Below are 14,326 nucleotides of genomic sequence, written 5' to 3' on the forward strand. Positions count from 1 at the left end.
AAATCTAGACCTGTAATCAGCTTGACATCGCAGAAGCTGAACCAGCTCTCCTGCGGAGTAGCCCAGGGAGAAAATGGCTTGGATTAGTGGCTGAATCAGGCTTGAAGTTGAGCAATTCTTACTCTTGGAAAATTAAGCTCTTGAGTTCTTCCAAATCACTCATGTGGGTGATTTAGGATGGTCTTACGGGAGGACGAGATGCAAAACACTGGGACCCTCTACCCTGACACCTGGCTCCCGAATGCAATCATTCTTTATGGTGCTGTGCAGCACGGGCGTTTGAACTTCAGGCAGCAGACGTGGGTTCCAGACACTAACGAACCACGTGGCTTTAGTAAACGCGCTTACTTCTCTGTAGGAAAGAGGCCAGTAAAAACTTCCCCAGTCATAGCTGCTCTAGATACGTTGGCTCCTTTCCTTCTCACTTGGGAGTTACAAACATTAAGGCGAATAATATAGAGCAAGTCACTTAGGACAGTGCCTAGAACATATTAAGTGCCAATATCACCTCTGATTATTACACCGTCAGTCCTTCCGTGCCAGGTAATGGCCAAACTCAGCCGCGAATTTCTAACTCCGGCCCACGACTGCGCATGTGCGCCCTTGCTCGGAATCGCGCACCCTAGTGGCTTTCCCGCGTAGGCACAAGCCCCTCCCTCGACGGCCCGCCCCTTTAAGCGCGAGCACCGCGTTCGAAGCGCGCGCTCGTCTGGGCGTGACGTAAACCAGGGGGCAGGGCCAGGACACTGGGCGTTTGGTTCCGGGGTCAAAGGTGCCTCATTTCCGGAAGAAGCCGGCTTTGAGGGCCTTAGGCTTTACGCGACTCGTTTCCTCCCAATTCCTGGTCCTGGGGCCTCAGGCCGCGTGAGCCAGGCATGAAGATCACGAGGCAGAAACACGCCAAGAAGCATCTTGGCTTCTTCCGCAACAATTTCGGAGTCCGCGAGCCGTACCAGATCCTGCTGGATGGCACCTTCTGTCAGGCAGCGCTGCGGGGCCGCATCCAGCTGCGGGAGCAGCTGCCCCGCTACCTTATGGGGGAAATGCAGCTGTGCACAACCAGGTGGGCCCCGCGGGGCCGGGGAGGACGCTCAGGGTGCCCGAGGGTGGGTAGAGGCCAGCCGCTGGCGCGAAATCACCGCCCACTGACTGTCAAAGTCAGTGGAGGCGCCGAGGAGGTCAGGTCAGGTCCCGCGAACGTCTGCTCTGTAGGCGGAGTGGCCGGTGCCCTCCCGTATTACGTGCCACTAGCCTGGCAGACAACATGTGTATTCTAGTCGGAGACCTGGCTTCTAGTCTCTGTCCCGGTCCTACCAGCTTTGTCATTTCGGGCAATTTATATAACCCCTCTAAGCATGGGATTGTTCATTAGTAAAAGACCATAACTACTTATAAGGTGGTTGTAAGGTGAAAGTATAGTGTACGTCGTGCATTTCCAAAAACCTGTCACTCTAAGTGGTTGCTGTTACTTGCATCACTAGCCAGTTTATATAAAAAAGTGTTCCAACATCACCACTGCCTTATCAGGTAACACCTTCGATTCTCAGGGAAAGAACTGAGGACTGGGGATTCAGAAATTTGCTTGAGATCATTTATGTATTTACTTGTCTTTATTAAATTCCAGCCACATGCCTATCAGTTCTTCAGCCACTGAGGTTACCTTGGCAAACAGGACAAATTCCTTAGGGAATTTGTCAACCCCCTAATTGATGTGTTTTCACTCCACACATGTTTCCACATTTAACAAAATGTGGCAACACTTAGGTTGGCATCTTGTGGGATGTACCTTGGCGAACAGGACAAATTCCTTAGGGCCCGAAAACCCATAAGTCAACCCCCTAATTGATGTGTTTTCACTCCACACATGTTTCCACATTTAACAAAATGTGGCAACACTTAGGTTGGCATCTTGTGGGATGGGAGAGAGAAGAGGGAATGAAGGTTTTTGAGAGGAGATAACATTTGAGCACGTTCATTTGTGACTATTTAGGATGCAGAAAAAGTGACTTTCTTTGTGAAAGTGTTTTGAATAACCCAAAAAAAGTTGTGAAATACCTGGGGTGAAGGTTATAGCTCATTATTTAGTTGGAAATCAAACTAAGGAGATAAATTAAGGTCATATTGTGAAGAAGCATTAAGAAACTTAGTATTTCTTTTTTATGCTGGAATATTTACTTAAAAAAATTAAGATACATCATAATACTTCTCATGAGAAACCATTGTTAACATTTGATTTATTATCCATTTAATTCTTTGTATACATGCACACAAAAACACAAGAATGGGCTTTTACTCTGTGTGTTATGTTAATGGTTTGCTTTTCTCTTATAACATTATTCCATGAACTACTTTCCATATTTGTTCAGAATTTCTCAAGTAGTGCCTCAACAAGGTTACAGATACCCTCAAATTTTTTGATTCACATCACCTTCAGAGCTTCCAGACAAATCCTTCAATAACCTGTTCCCCTGAATTGGTTGTTCCTGGATACAACAATTCATCCATTTACCCCTGTGTGCCTCAGAAATACTAACTTTGTAAATGAAGTGAATATAATAAAGGATATAATAAAGGTTGAAAAGAACTGCACGAGATTATATTCTATAGCATTTTTATTCTAAAGAATTGATTTTGACTTTCGCAAACACAAAAATAGAGTAATATAGTGAAACATCTGTCATTCAGCTTTTGCAGTTATCAACATGACCAATCTTGTTGAATTCCTACCTCCTTATTGATGAGTTATTTCAGAGCATGTTCTATCAATTTGGTTTGTATCATAAAGAGAGAGAGAAGCCTTTTTAAAATCAGGATCCAAATAAATGCATAAATTGCATTTGATTTCTATATCTTCTAAGATTTAAAAAGTATTTGTTATTTGTGTTTTTAAGGAATCTGAACATTTGTGTTTCAGTGAAATGTATTTCTTGGGTACAAGTATTTAGATCTAGAGGGTTTACTCACTTAAGTTTGAAGAAATTTGGAGTCAGCTGAAGATGCAGAGCTGTATAATGTTATCAGATCTGGGTTTTCTTTTCGGAAGGGTATGAGGGATAACTTGGAGGAGTAAGAAAGTGAAGACAGGCAAATCCATTTTGCAGTTGTCCAGTCAAGAAATAATTGAAACTTGAACCTAGAAGAAACATGGGAGTCCAGGGATTCTACAAGGAGACATTAGTAAGACAGATAGGACTAATAGCTGATGGAGTAAAGGTAGGGGTAAAAAAGAAAAGGTCAAATATGATTTATGATTTCTGTTTAGGTATGTAGGGACAATAATAATTTCAAATGTTCAAGGAGAAATTAAGAAGCAGGAAAGAAACTTGGTTTTAGACGTGGTAAATTTGAAGGACTGATGGCAGAATATCCTATAGGAAATAATGTGTAAGTAGTTGGTGATACTCAAAATAGAGGTCAAAACTGGTAGTGGAAGGAAGCAGAATCTTTCTTACAAAAAAAAACAAAAAACTAAACTAAAGGTAATAGAGTGAAGCAAGGAAGAATCTGGCAAAGGCTAACTAGGGTTGAAGAAATTTTTGACTTAATGTACCTCATAATTTTTTTTAGTGAGAAAGAAGAAGTTCTGGAGGAGCTTATTAAGATGCTAATATTTGGCTCCTCCACAAGAGGTACAGATTTGGGGATGAGAGAGAAGCTAGAAATTAATACAATTTAGTATCACTAAGTCATTTTGATATGGTTAGTTTACACATGAGAATTTGAGAAACATTGGTTTAGGTTGATATGAAAATGCAGAGTGAAAAGTTGTGATTAGTTTTAAACAATCTGATGACTTGAGAATTTTCACTTTTCTGTACTGAAAATATTTTCAAAGTACCAATTTGTACCTGAAGTAGATGCTTATTACACCATGATTGAAGTAAAAGGCAGTTGTCGGACCATTTGGATTCATGTCTCAGCTCTGCTACTTACTAATTATTTGAACTTGAGTTTGTTATGTGAAATCTCAGAATAGGATGCTCTAAGTAGGATAAGTTGTAATGTAAGCTGTTGGGGGCCTGGCAGGTGGCCCAGAGGCACTGGACTCCTTCATGGGTAAATGTGATTTGAGTCCTGGGCTTGATGGCTTGCTTTCTCACTTTTCCTTTCTCTCTCTGTCTCCCTGTCTCTCTCTGGTCAACTTGAAAATAATAATGATAAATAATAGAATAGGATGAAATAATAGAATAGGATAAATGACAGAACAGGATGCTCTAAATAAGTTGAGGGGCCGGCAGGTGGTACAGTGGTTGGGACACTAGACTCCCACATGGCTAACTGTGGGAGTCTAGTGCCCTGAACCTGGTGGCTTGCTTTCTCATTTTTCCTCTCTTTTTCTCTGTTTCTCTCACTGGTCAACTTGAAAATAACAATAATAAAATTTAAAATAAATTTTTAAAAAGATATGCTATAGGTATACTTAAAATTAAGCAATGATTATGTAAAGAGTAGTTTGTTACTGCCTGAAACATAAGTGAGCCGTAGCTTATAGCTATTGTTACTGCTTTTTCTACTTGGTGTACACATTTTTCAAGTCTTCTTTTACGAGTGAAATGGTTATCAGGTGACAAATTTAGATTGTAATAGTAAGCTTTACTTTAACAGTTGAGTATTTTTCGTACTTACCTTCATATAAGCAACTGAAATGTATATGTTATATTGTAATTGTGGGCCACTGATAACATTTTTTTTTCAGATGTGTGTTAAAAGAGTTAGAAACATTGGGAAAGGACTTATATGGGGCCAAACTAATTGCTCAAAAATGCCAAGTTCGAAATTGTCCCCATTTCAAGAATGTAGTGAGTGGATCAGAATGTCTGCTTTCCATGGTTGAAGAGGGAAATCCTCATCATTATTTTGTGGCAACACAGGTAATACTACTTTTTAAAAACACTAGTCAGTTTTAAACATTTCTATTTATACTTCATATGGAGCTATTTAATCAGAAGCAATTAAGTAGAAGTGATTTATTAGCTTTAGGCTTTAAAAAAATCAGGCTTTTAAGTTAATTTGTCATCATTAAAAATGATTGCCATTGGAGAATTTGAGTTGAAAACCTTAAGCATATTGATTTTCTTAGTCTTTGAAGTTTCCTTTTTCAAAATAAGAAATTATTGACAAAGACATTATTTGTTTTGGAATTCTTGAAGGGGTGATAAGTACATTCTGTATTTGTAAATGTTTTATCATATTCCTGTATTTCATGCTATTTCTTAAAAAGTCATGGTTGGTTCCTATTGTTAAAGACTATACAACCGATATGTAATGTTTCGAACTGGGAGGCAGAAGACTCTCAGAGTAGTTATTCAGAAGTTACCTACATACAGATTTGCTTAAATATCCTCTTCAGAATTTTAAAATTACACAGTTATGGGCAGCGCTGAATTTAGAGACTAAGTCAGTTAATTCCTGCTTCATTTCTATTACTTTGGTCCCTTCAAGCATTTTTAGTGTTTTCCAAATAATATCTTAGAGGAGACTCGAGAGAAATTACCTCACACATTTACCTTCATATTAGTTTGTAATCTATGGCCCTAGAAAATGATAAATCCAATTCACTCTGCCACCACATACACTGTTTCAACTCAGTTTTTTTCTTCCTTGATTTATTATAAAATAAACGCCCATGAATGAGACAAAGTGATTTGAAAAATAAAATATATAAGTCTCTTTTAATACAATTCTTTTTTAAGTTCTTAGAAATCTATTTAAGGCATCTTAATTTAATTGATATATTTGAACTAAATAATTCTATTTTTTTTTTTTTAATAGGATCAGAATTTATCTGTAAAAGTGAAGAAACAGCCCGGAGTTCCTCTCATGTTTATTATTCAGAACACTATAGTCTTGGACAAACCTTCTCCCAAGACAGTTGCCTTCGTTAAAGCAGTAGAGTCAGGTCAGCTTGTTTCAGTGCATGAAAAAGAAAGTATCAAACAACTCAAAGAGGAACAGGGTTTAGTGAAAAATTCTGAACAGAGAAGAAGAAAAAAGCGTAAGAAAATAAGTGGCCCCAATCCTCTTAGCTGTTTGAAGAAAAAGAAAAAAGCACAGGATACAAAATCATCTTCTGAAAAGAAAAGAAAGAGAAAAAGAATCCGGAACAGATCTATCTCAAAAGTACTGTCTGAGAAACAGAGTGTAGAAGGGTAACAAATACTTTAAAAGACATTCTGATGTGGGAAATGAATGTACTTTTTTAAACTGTAGAGGTATTTATAATAAAATTATTTGTATAAATGAATAATGACCCGTATGTCTTTGTCTAAAATTATTTGTGAAATAAAGAGTAGATGAGTTGAGGTGTGATAGCATTCACTTTTGTTATTTTAGAGAGATTTTTGTTATAGGGTACATATGCTTTGCTGGAAAAACAGAGAGACAGAAAGCAAGAAATCATCCCTCAGGGGGATGGCCATGCCACAATCCTTTCTCCTCCAGACTCCCCTTGGGATTTTGGACATGCACAGGCACCCAGTGTATTTTAAGCTGCTGAGTCTGGGACTCAAACTTCGGTCAACTACGTAGGAATCCATTTGCTGGTCCCATGTTCACTTTTCTTACTAAGTGGTTTTGGGCAGGTGTTTTTTCAATGTGAAATTATCTACTCCTACTCTCACCCACCCCCAAGCATATGGAAATAGTTACAATAATAATAATAATTTAGAAGTCTTGTGACCAAAAAGAGGCAGTCCCTTTTTTACATTCACAGAAGAAACTTTCAACTCTTCTAGAAGTTATAAAGCTTGCCTTCATGTTTCAAATTATATGGATATATATTTTTAATGCTGGAGACAGAGAAAGTACCTCCCAAGATGGCCTGGTCACATGGCAATTCTTTTTTCCTCCATTCTTCCATCCCTTCAGGAGCCAGAGCAGGCATATATCAATACATGCCCAGTATGTTTTTCCAGTGCTGGGACCAAGATTCAAATCCCAATTGACCATGTGGAATCCAACTCCCTTTGCACAGTTTTCTACCACTGTGCTGCAGAATTGACCCTCTGCTGCTGCTTGATCCTTTCCCCTCCTATGTTTTAGTTAAGATATACATTGTGCTTATTTATAGTTCTTCCCTTTATTCCAATATATAAATATTTTGATCTTCATACATCATAAATTTAATGTGTGTGTATATATATATATATCTTTTTTTAAGACATTTATCAGACTATTACATTTAGCAATCAACAGCATTGGTGCAAAAACAAAAATTGCATTACAACCCTTTGTTGGAATGCTTTGCACTTTCCACAGAACAGAAATTAATCTATTATACAGTAACAAATGCAGTCCTCATATTTTTTGCCCATATACATGAGTATTGTCTAAAACATGTCTTCTTTGTAGCAGCTAGACCCTTTTGCCACTGTGCTTGGCTGAGTTCACAAATCTGTTGTTACCTGTAGCTTCTCTGTCACTTCTCTGGCTCTCCTTTGTTTCCTGGCAGTTAATTAAAACCTGCCATGGGACCAGCAGTTGGCATAATGGCTATGTCACTGGACTCCTGTGTAGTAGACCACGGTTTGAGTCCTGGACCCGGTAGCTCAAACTCAATGCTGGGCACATGTGCGTGTGTGCCCAAGATGGAGCGCATGCACCCTATAGGAAAAACCTCTCCCAAAACCAAAAAACCTGCCACTGCCATAGCTACTACTGTTGCTGGAACCACCATAGCCACCTTGATTTCATGGTTTAGCAAAGTATTGGACTCCACCTTCATTAAGGGCCAGATCTTCTTCCTCCAAAGTTCCTACCCTTCAGGGGTCCAAAGTTTGAAGATTGTTGTAATTGCCCAAATCATTGTAGCTTTCACCACCTCCAAAATTGATTCCATTACCACCGCCAAAGCCACCTCCGCCTCCTCCATTGTTAGAGCTGCCATAGCTGCCACTCGTGCCATAGCCACTGCCCTGGTTTCCATAACCACAACTTCCATAGCCTCTGCTTCCTCCAGAGTAACCAGGGCTGCCTTTTCCATAACCACCATCATTACCAAATCCATTATAGCCATCCCCACTCCCACCATATCCCACCATATCCATGGTTGGCACCACAGCCACAACCACCAAAGCCGCCTCCACAGCCAAAGTTGTCATTACCACCAAAACCACCTCCTCCACCACTGAAGTTCTCAGAACCACTATGACCTTGGGCTGAAGGAAGCACTAGCCATCTCTTGTTGGACAGGGCTTTCCTTACTGCACAGTTGTGGCCATTCACAGTATCGTATTTCTGAGTGACGGTCTCATCCACAGAGTCATGATCATCAAAGGTTCCAAAAGCAAGGCACCTCTTGCCACTGCCTCCTCAGTCACTCATGATTTCAGTTACTTCAATTTTCCTATACTGTTCAAAATAATCTCTTTGGTGATGTTCTTCAATGTCGTCTTTAATGCCACCAGCAAAGATCTTTTTCACAGTTAAGTGGGCACCTGGTCTTAATCTTCTCTTGAGACAGTCATCTTTGGTTCCACAACTCTATCCACCATTTGTGGCCTTGCATTCATGTCTGTATCCACCTCCTCCACATTGGCCTACCTGACAAACCCAAAGGCCCTGGTGTACTTAGTGTTTGGATCTTGCCTTACCACGCAGTGCGTGAGAGTTCCTCATTGCTCAAAATGGCTCTCGGGCTCTCATCGGTTGTTTCGAAGCTCAACCTTCTGATAAAGAGTTTCTGCAGCTCTTCTGGCTCTTTAGGGGGACTCCAATTTAGACATGATAGCAGGGGGAAGAGAGTCTGCAAGTATATTTCTCCAGTGCTATCCACAGGCAGAAAGCAGTGCTTTTGTTATTACAGTTGGGGTTGATTTTTTTTCTTTCTTTCACTCTCCCTCCCCCATCCCCAGGGGATGTGTGCTCACTGGGAGAGAGGAAAAGTGAGAAAACACCACCCCTTCCCTCTTAGGCCATGGTCATGCTATAATCTCTTTTCTTCCATTTCTCCTTTCATGATTTTAAGCATGCCCACACATGCACCTGGCATGTTTTTTAAGCCACCACATCCAGGACTTAAACAGTGCTGTCAGCCATGTGGGATCCAGCTACCTTAATCATAAGATCACAGGTTGGCCTAACCATTGTTGATACTGATTGCTTGCATTGTTCAGTGCTGCACCAATTAGCAAACCACAATTCTCCAGTCCCAGCTACTTTTTGGCAGGCCCCTCCAACCTTTCTTTTTCCTCCAATAAGGGGTTCAAGAAGTAGGACCCGGAAGAAAGGTTGAAGAGGAAAGCACTTGCTTTTTCCCTGTTGCTTCCTGGGAACTTACTGGTTCTGGTGCTTGCGATTAACACTCCTTCACTCCAGCAGCAGCGATTTCTTACCAAGTGGCCCTTAAATCCAGTTTGCAACACTTGCAGAAACAGCTTAAGCACCTCAGCCTGCCTGTCTCCCCTACCAGAGGACCATATACCAACTCTAGCTGGCTGGATTTTATTTTCTCGAGATCTGTCTGAGTACTTGGCCCATGGAGTCCCTCCCCTGAGCCAATAAACATGAGTACCAGTGGATTGGGGTCTATCTTCTCAGAGGTGTCAGTTCCATAGCAATCCTTCTCCACGTTTTTAAGCTTTAATATTTCAAACCTCTTCCTCCCCCCCCCCTTGACTTCAGAGCAGAAGCTGCTTTCTATAGTTGCTACCACCCAGTATTCTGAATTTTTTGTTTTCCTATTTATATAGTTACCCAGTTAACAACTTTCCACCTGATTAGTATTTGTTATACTAAATTCTCTCTGTTCACATAACTGGTGTTAGTTTTTTCTCTCTTGATTAGACTCTGATTTAAGAGAAAAGTTCTACTTGGCCAAACCTACTTCATGTGTCCATTCTGGAGCCACAAGGAAGGGGTCAGCTCTACCTAAATTATATAGACTGAGATTGAATAAAAGACAGTCCACTGAGAAGAAGGAGGATGGGTCAGGCAAAAGTCATATCTAAGTATTAAGTTAACCTTTAATGGTTATTACAGATATTTGAAAAGACAACCCACAAAAAAGGAGCAAATGTTCTTTCTGTCTCTTGTGCTCATGGAAGAAATAAATAAGTAAACTTAAAAGAAGGGCAAAGGATATGAATAGACAGTTCTTCGAAGAAATATAGGAATGGCTAATAAGCACAGGAAAAGATGCTCAATATCCTTGGTCATCAGGGATATATAAGTCAAACTGCAGTGAGATGTCACTTCACAGGATAGTTACCTAAGATGGTTATAATCAAATGGACAGAAAATAAATGTTGGAGAGAATGTGAAGAAATGTGAACTCTTCCATATTGCTGGTGGGAATGTCAAATGGTGCAACTTGTTTGGAAAACAATCTGGCAGTTTTTCAAATAGTTGAGCATAGAATTACTATATTACCCATCAACTCCACTCCCAGTTACATACCCTAGAGAAATGAAAAGAGACGTCCACATAAAACTTGTTCATAAAAGTTTATAGCTGCTTTATTGATAATACCAAAGAGTGTAAACAACCAAAAATGACTATTAACTGATGAACGAGTACACAAGGTGGCACAATAGAATATTATTTGACCCTGAAAAGAGCTATTACGTATGTCAAGATGAATGGACTTTGAAAATATTTTGCTGAGAAAAAGAAACCATTTACAAAGGATCATATATTGAATGAACCCACAGAAATGAAATGCCCATGATAGGCAAAAATATAGAGATATAAATTAGATTAGTAGATTTTTAGGGCTGGGAGAAATGGGGGTGAGTAGGGGGTAAGGGGAATAGAATTTCTGTTGGGAAGGGTAATGAAAAGATTCTAGAGTTGATTGTGGAGATTGTGGACAATGAGGTGCACATGTTACCAGTCACGGAATTTATGCACTCTGAGTGAGTGAGGTGTGTGTTCTGTGAATCATATCTCAATAAAACTGTTTACCAAGTTATGTGCATGTAGTAGGCACCTAATACATATTTATGAATCAGTCAAGTAGCCAAATGGATTGAACAAAATTGACTTCTGCACTTTAGATGTATCTCATTAGTAGTTAATGAAGAAAAGCAAATGTATGCAAGTGTTTACAGCTTCCTAAAGGAAAAAAAGAAAGCAAAATTTACTGGCAAGCTATTTGGGTGGTAATATTTCATTTCACTGTCTCCTATGGATTAATCTCAAGTGGGTCTCTGCCAGGTGCCTAATGCTCACTGCCCGTCACCTGATGCAGTCAGAAATATGCCATCTGTTCCCTTTAGTTGCCAGAATGTTACTGATTACCCACAGGGAGTGAATGCTGAACAGATAAATCTTCTGAATGCTCATCATTTTAACCAACTATTTTACAATGAAGTTTTGTTCAACTTGCTGTGAGAATGATATCCCATGTGATGAAATATTTTGATGTCTAAAACTGAATTTGCACATGTAAATCTTTTATGTGTGAGCAACCTGAGCCTAGTGTGATTTAGCTATCGAAGTAATAACATTCATGCTGGCACTTGCACAGTTTGGTGTATCCAGAAGGAGCAAGACATGAAACTGTCAACGATGTCATTGAAGTTCAGAAGACCCATGTTTGTTATTAGGATGTATTGTCCCCATTGGAGCCTCCTCAGAGTGGTAGTAGACTCAGATAATTGGTCAGGTGGGTAGCAGCTCTGATCTTGACAGCTCTGGGTTTTTATATCTCACCATTATTTCCTGAAACAGCATATTTAGACACTTAGAGCTGTCATTAGGATTTTCTTTGGCTAAAGTTCAAAGACATCATTTTATTTCATGCTTGTTTTCTAGTAGTGCTAGATATCATTTCTGGCACATAAGTGCTTAATAGATGTTGAATGAGTGAATGAATGAATCTAATTGAATGCAATGAAGTCTGTTAGTCTGTTTTTATCACCCGTATCACAAGTTCTCCATCCTGTTAGGATTTGAGGTGCACACACACATGTGCCAGGAGTGTTTATCAAGCTGCCCAAGCCAGGATTCAAACCATGACCAGTCATGTGGGATCTGACTCCTGATGTACTGTGTATTGCTCTTAACCAGTGTGCTACAGGCTGGCCTTTCTTTTATGTATGATACAAAGGGGTCATCTGACTCTGCTTGCCGATTCAGCACATAGATGCTCAAAACTTCAGCATTCGGAAATAACCAACAAATAGAAAAAAATAACTGAGGAGCCAGCCCATGGCCTGGTGGTTAAGGGAGCTAGATCTCACATGGCTGACTGTGTATTGGCAGCTTGAAAAACATGCTGGGTGCATGTGCATGAATACCCAAAATTCCTAGAGGACAAAGAAATGGAGAAGAAAGAATTGTGGCATGACCATTGCCCATGGGAGGGTACATTTTCCCTCTCCCTCTCTAACTACCTTTCCCTTTGTCTCTCTCTGGAGAGTGCATGCACCCTCTGGCAAATTAAAAAAAAAAAAAGAAAGAAAAAAGAATTTTACATTTGGGCAAAAAGTAAAAAATAACTAGAAATATATTGGTTGACAAAAATACGTATCCTAATTGAAATATTTTAATTTTATCTACCTTGAAAAATTATTCACTGCTTTTTTCATCACTCTGATTTTATGAATTATTTTCACTTGGAGGATGAATGAGTGAACAAATTCTGTTACATCTGCACAGTGGAATACTACTCAGTTACAAAAAGAAAATAATTACCGATACATGCAGCAACTTGGGTGAATCTTAAAATAATTGTGCTAAGTGGAAGAAGTCAGAATCAGCTGGCTCTGTGGCCTAGTTTTTAAAGGAGCAGAATTCTACATGACTGGATATGAGTGCAATTCTGGCCTGGCAGATTGAGAAATATGCCTCAATCTGTGTGCCTTAACTCCCGACAGGGTGGAGAAATAAAGAAGGGACTGCAGCATTATCACTTCTCTTGTGGGTGGGTGAGTTACAGTTTTGCCCCCTCCCTTTATCTTGTTTCTCTCTGATGACTGCACTCACCCTCGGGCCAATTAAAAAGAAGGAGAAGGAGCCAGAATAAAAGGCCACAAGTGATGGCACTTCATTTATATGACATTCTAGAAAGAGCAAAAGCACAGGGATAAAGAACAGATCAGTGGTTTCTAAGGACTGGGAGTAAGGGGAGGGGATTGATTACAAAAGAATACAAGGCAACATTTTGATGTAACAGAAATATTCTTTATCTTAATTATGGTGGTGGTTACAGAACGTATGTGTTCATAGACTTGCACATCTAAAAATGATGAATTTTACTGTGTGAATTATAGCTCAATACACTTTACAAAATCCTCTGCTTTTACTTATTAGCTACCCCCCAAAAAATAAAAATTAAAAAAATTACACAAATCTGATAAAACTCACAAGGAAAAGGGATTATAGCTTAAATTTTTATCTAACTAAGAAGATAGCAAAGTCAGTTATTTGTATAATCAAAGATTTCTATAGAGCATGGAATATCATCTAGCTTCAAAGAATTAATTACTTTTACTTTGTAGTCCAATCTCTATAGTGCACAATGCAAAATAGATATAAACCTACTTGGGAACAGGTATAAACCTCTCTCAGCCTTATCTTATACTAACTCTGACAAGTTACAGTCCACTGGGTGTTCAAGGACTAGAAGAAACTATTTTCATAATGCAAAATGACATATTCTGGAACCATGGGAATGATATGAGGAAATTGTGTCAGAGTAATTGTTCTGTTCTGGTCGAAAAAAGGAATAATTATTCTCTCCCAGATTTAAGATTCTATTCTTTGCTTTCATTACCACTTAGACTTGTTAAATATGAGAATAAAATGAAAATGGAAATGAGGAAACGAACACCAGAATGGAGGAGATAAGGGCTCAGAGGATGGACAGAGGGAATTGAGGAGATGTAGGAAGACCGTACTCTTCGGATGGGTCCTGCTCCATCCTGCAGGCAGTATAGAGCCGTAGTCGAAAGTACAATGATGACGTTAGCATGAGGAAGCCACATTGGTGACTCTGAGGTATGTGGAAGGAAGTGTGGGGTAGACGGTGGTGGCGGACAATGGAGATGTTTAGCCCATTTAGGAGGTTGTTGCAATAGTCCAAGTGATAGAGAACGATGTCCTGAAATGAGAAGCAGCAGCCACGACATGGGGAGGGACAACCCTGAGAGGGAGCTAGAACTGCATCTTCCTCAGAATATAGTTAAAGAAGATTCAATAATATTAACGTGATTTAAAAGCTGTATCATCAGCTGGCTCCAGTTTGTTTATGAAACTTCATCCATCGTACAATCTTATCTCTTCTTTCATACCCTTGGTTCTTGTCTTATCTTTTTATTGGGCTCATTCTCAGGTGGAGTCTTTAGACGAAGCCAGGAAAATAGCTCACCATTTTTAGGTTTAT

At 39.6% G+C, this 14,326-nt stretch overlaps 1 protein-coding gene and 1 pseudogene across 1 annotated transcript; one reads left to right on the top strand and one right to left on the bottom strand.

Moving 5' to 3' along the window:
• The first annotated feature begins 763 nt into the window (after positions 1-763).
• On the top strand, positions 764-6,244 carry UTP23 (UTP23 small subunit processome component). Its single transcript, XM_006140362.3, has 3 exons — positions 764-1,063; positions 4,697-4,871; positions 5,773-6,244. The coding sequence occupies exons 1-3, from the start codon at positions 876-878 to the stop codon at positions 6,151-6,153; spliced, it is 744 nt and encodes a 247-aa protein (XP_006140424.1). The 5' UTR covers positions 764-875; the 3' UTR covers positions 6,154-6,244.
• A 733-nt stretch (positions 6,245-6,977) lies between these two features.
• Positions 6,978-14,044, bottom strand: LOC102484222 (heterogeneous nuclear ribonucleoprotein A1 pseudogene; annotated as a pseudogene).
• Between the last annotated feature and the right edge of the window lie 282 nt (positions 14,045-14,326).

The sequence above is a fragment of the Tupaia chinensis genome, unplaced genomic scaffold (genome assembly GCF_000334495.1).
Source record: "Tupaia chinensis unplaced genomic scaffold, TupChi_1.0 Scaffold000032_1, whole genome shotgun sequence".
NCBI lineage: Eukaryota > Metazoa > Chordata > Mammalia > Scandentia > Tupaiidae > Tupaia > Tupaia belangeri.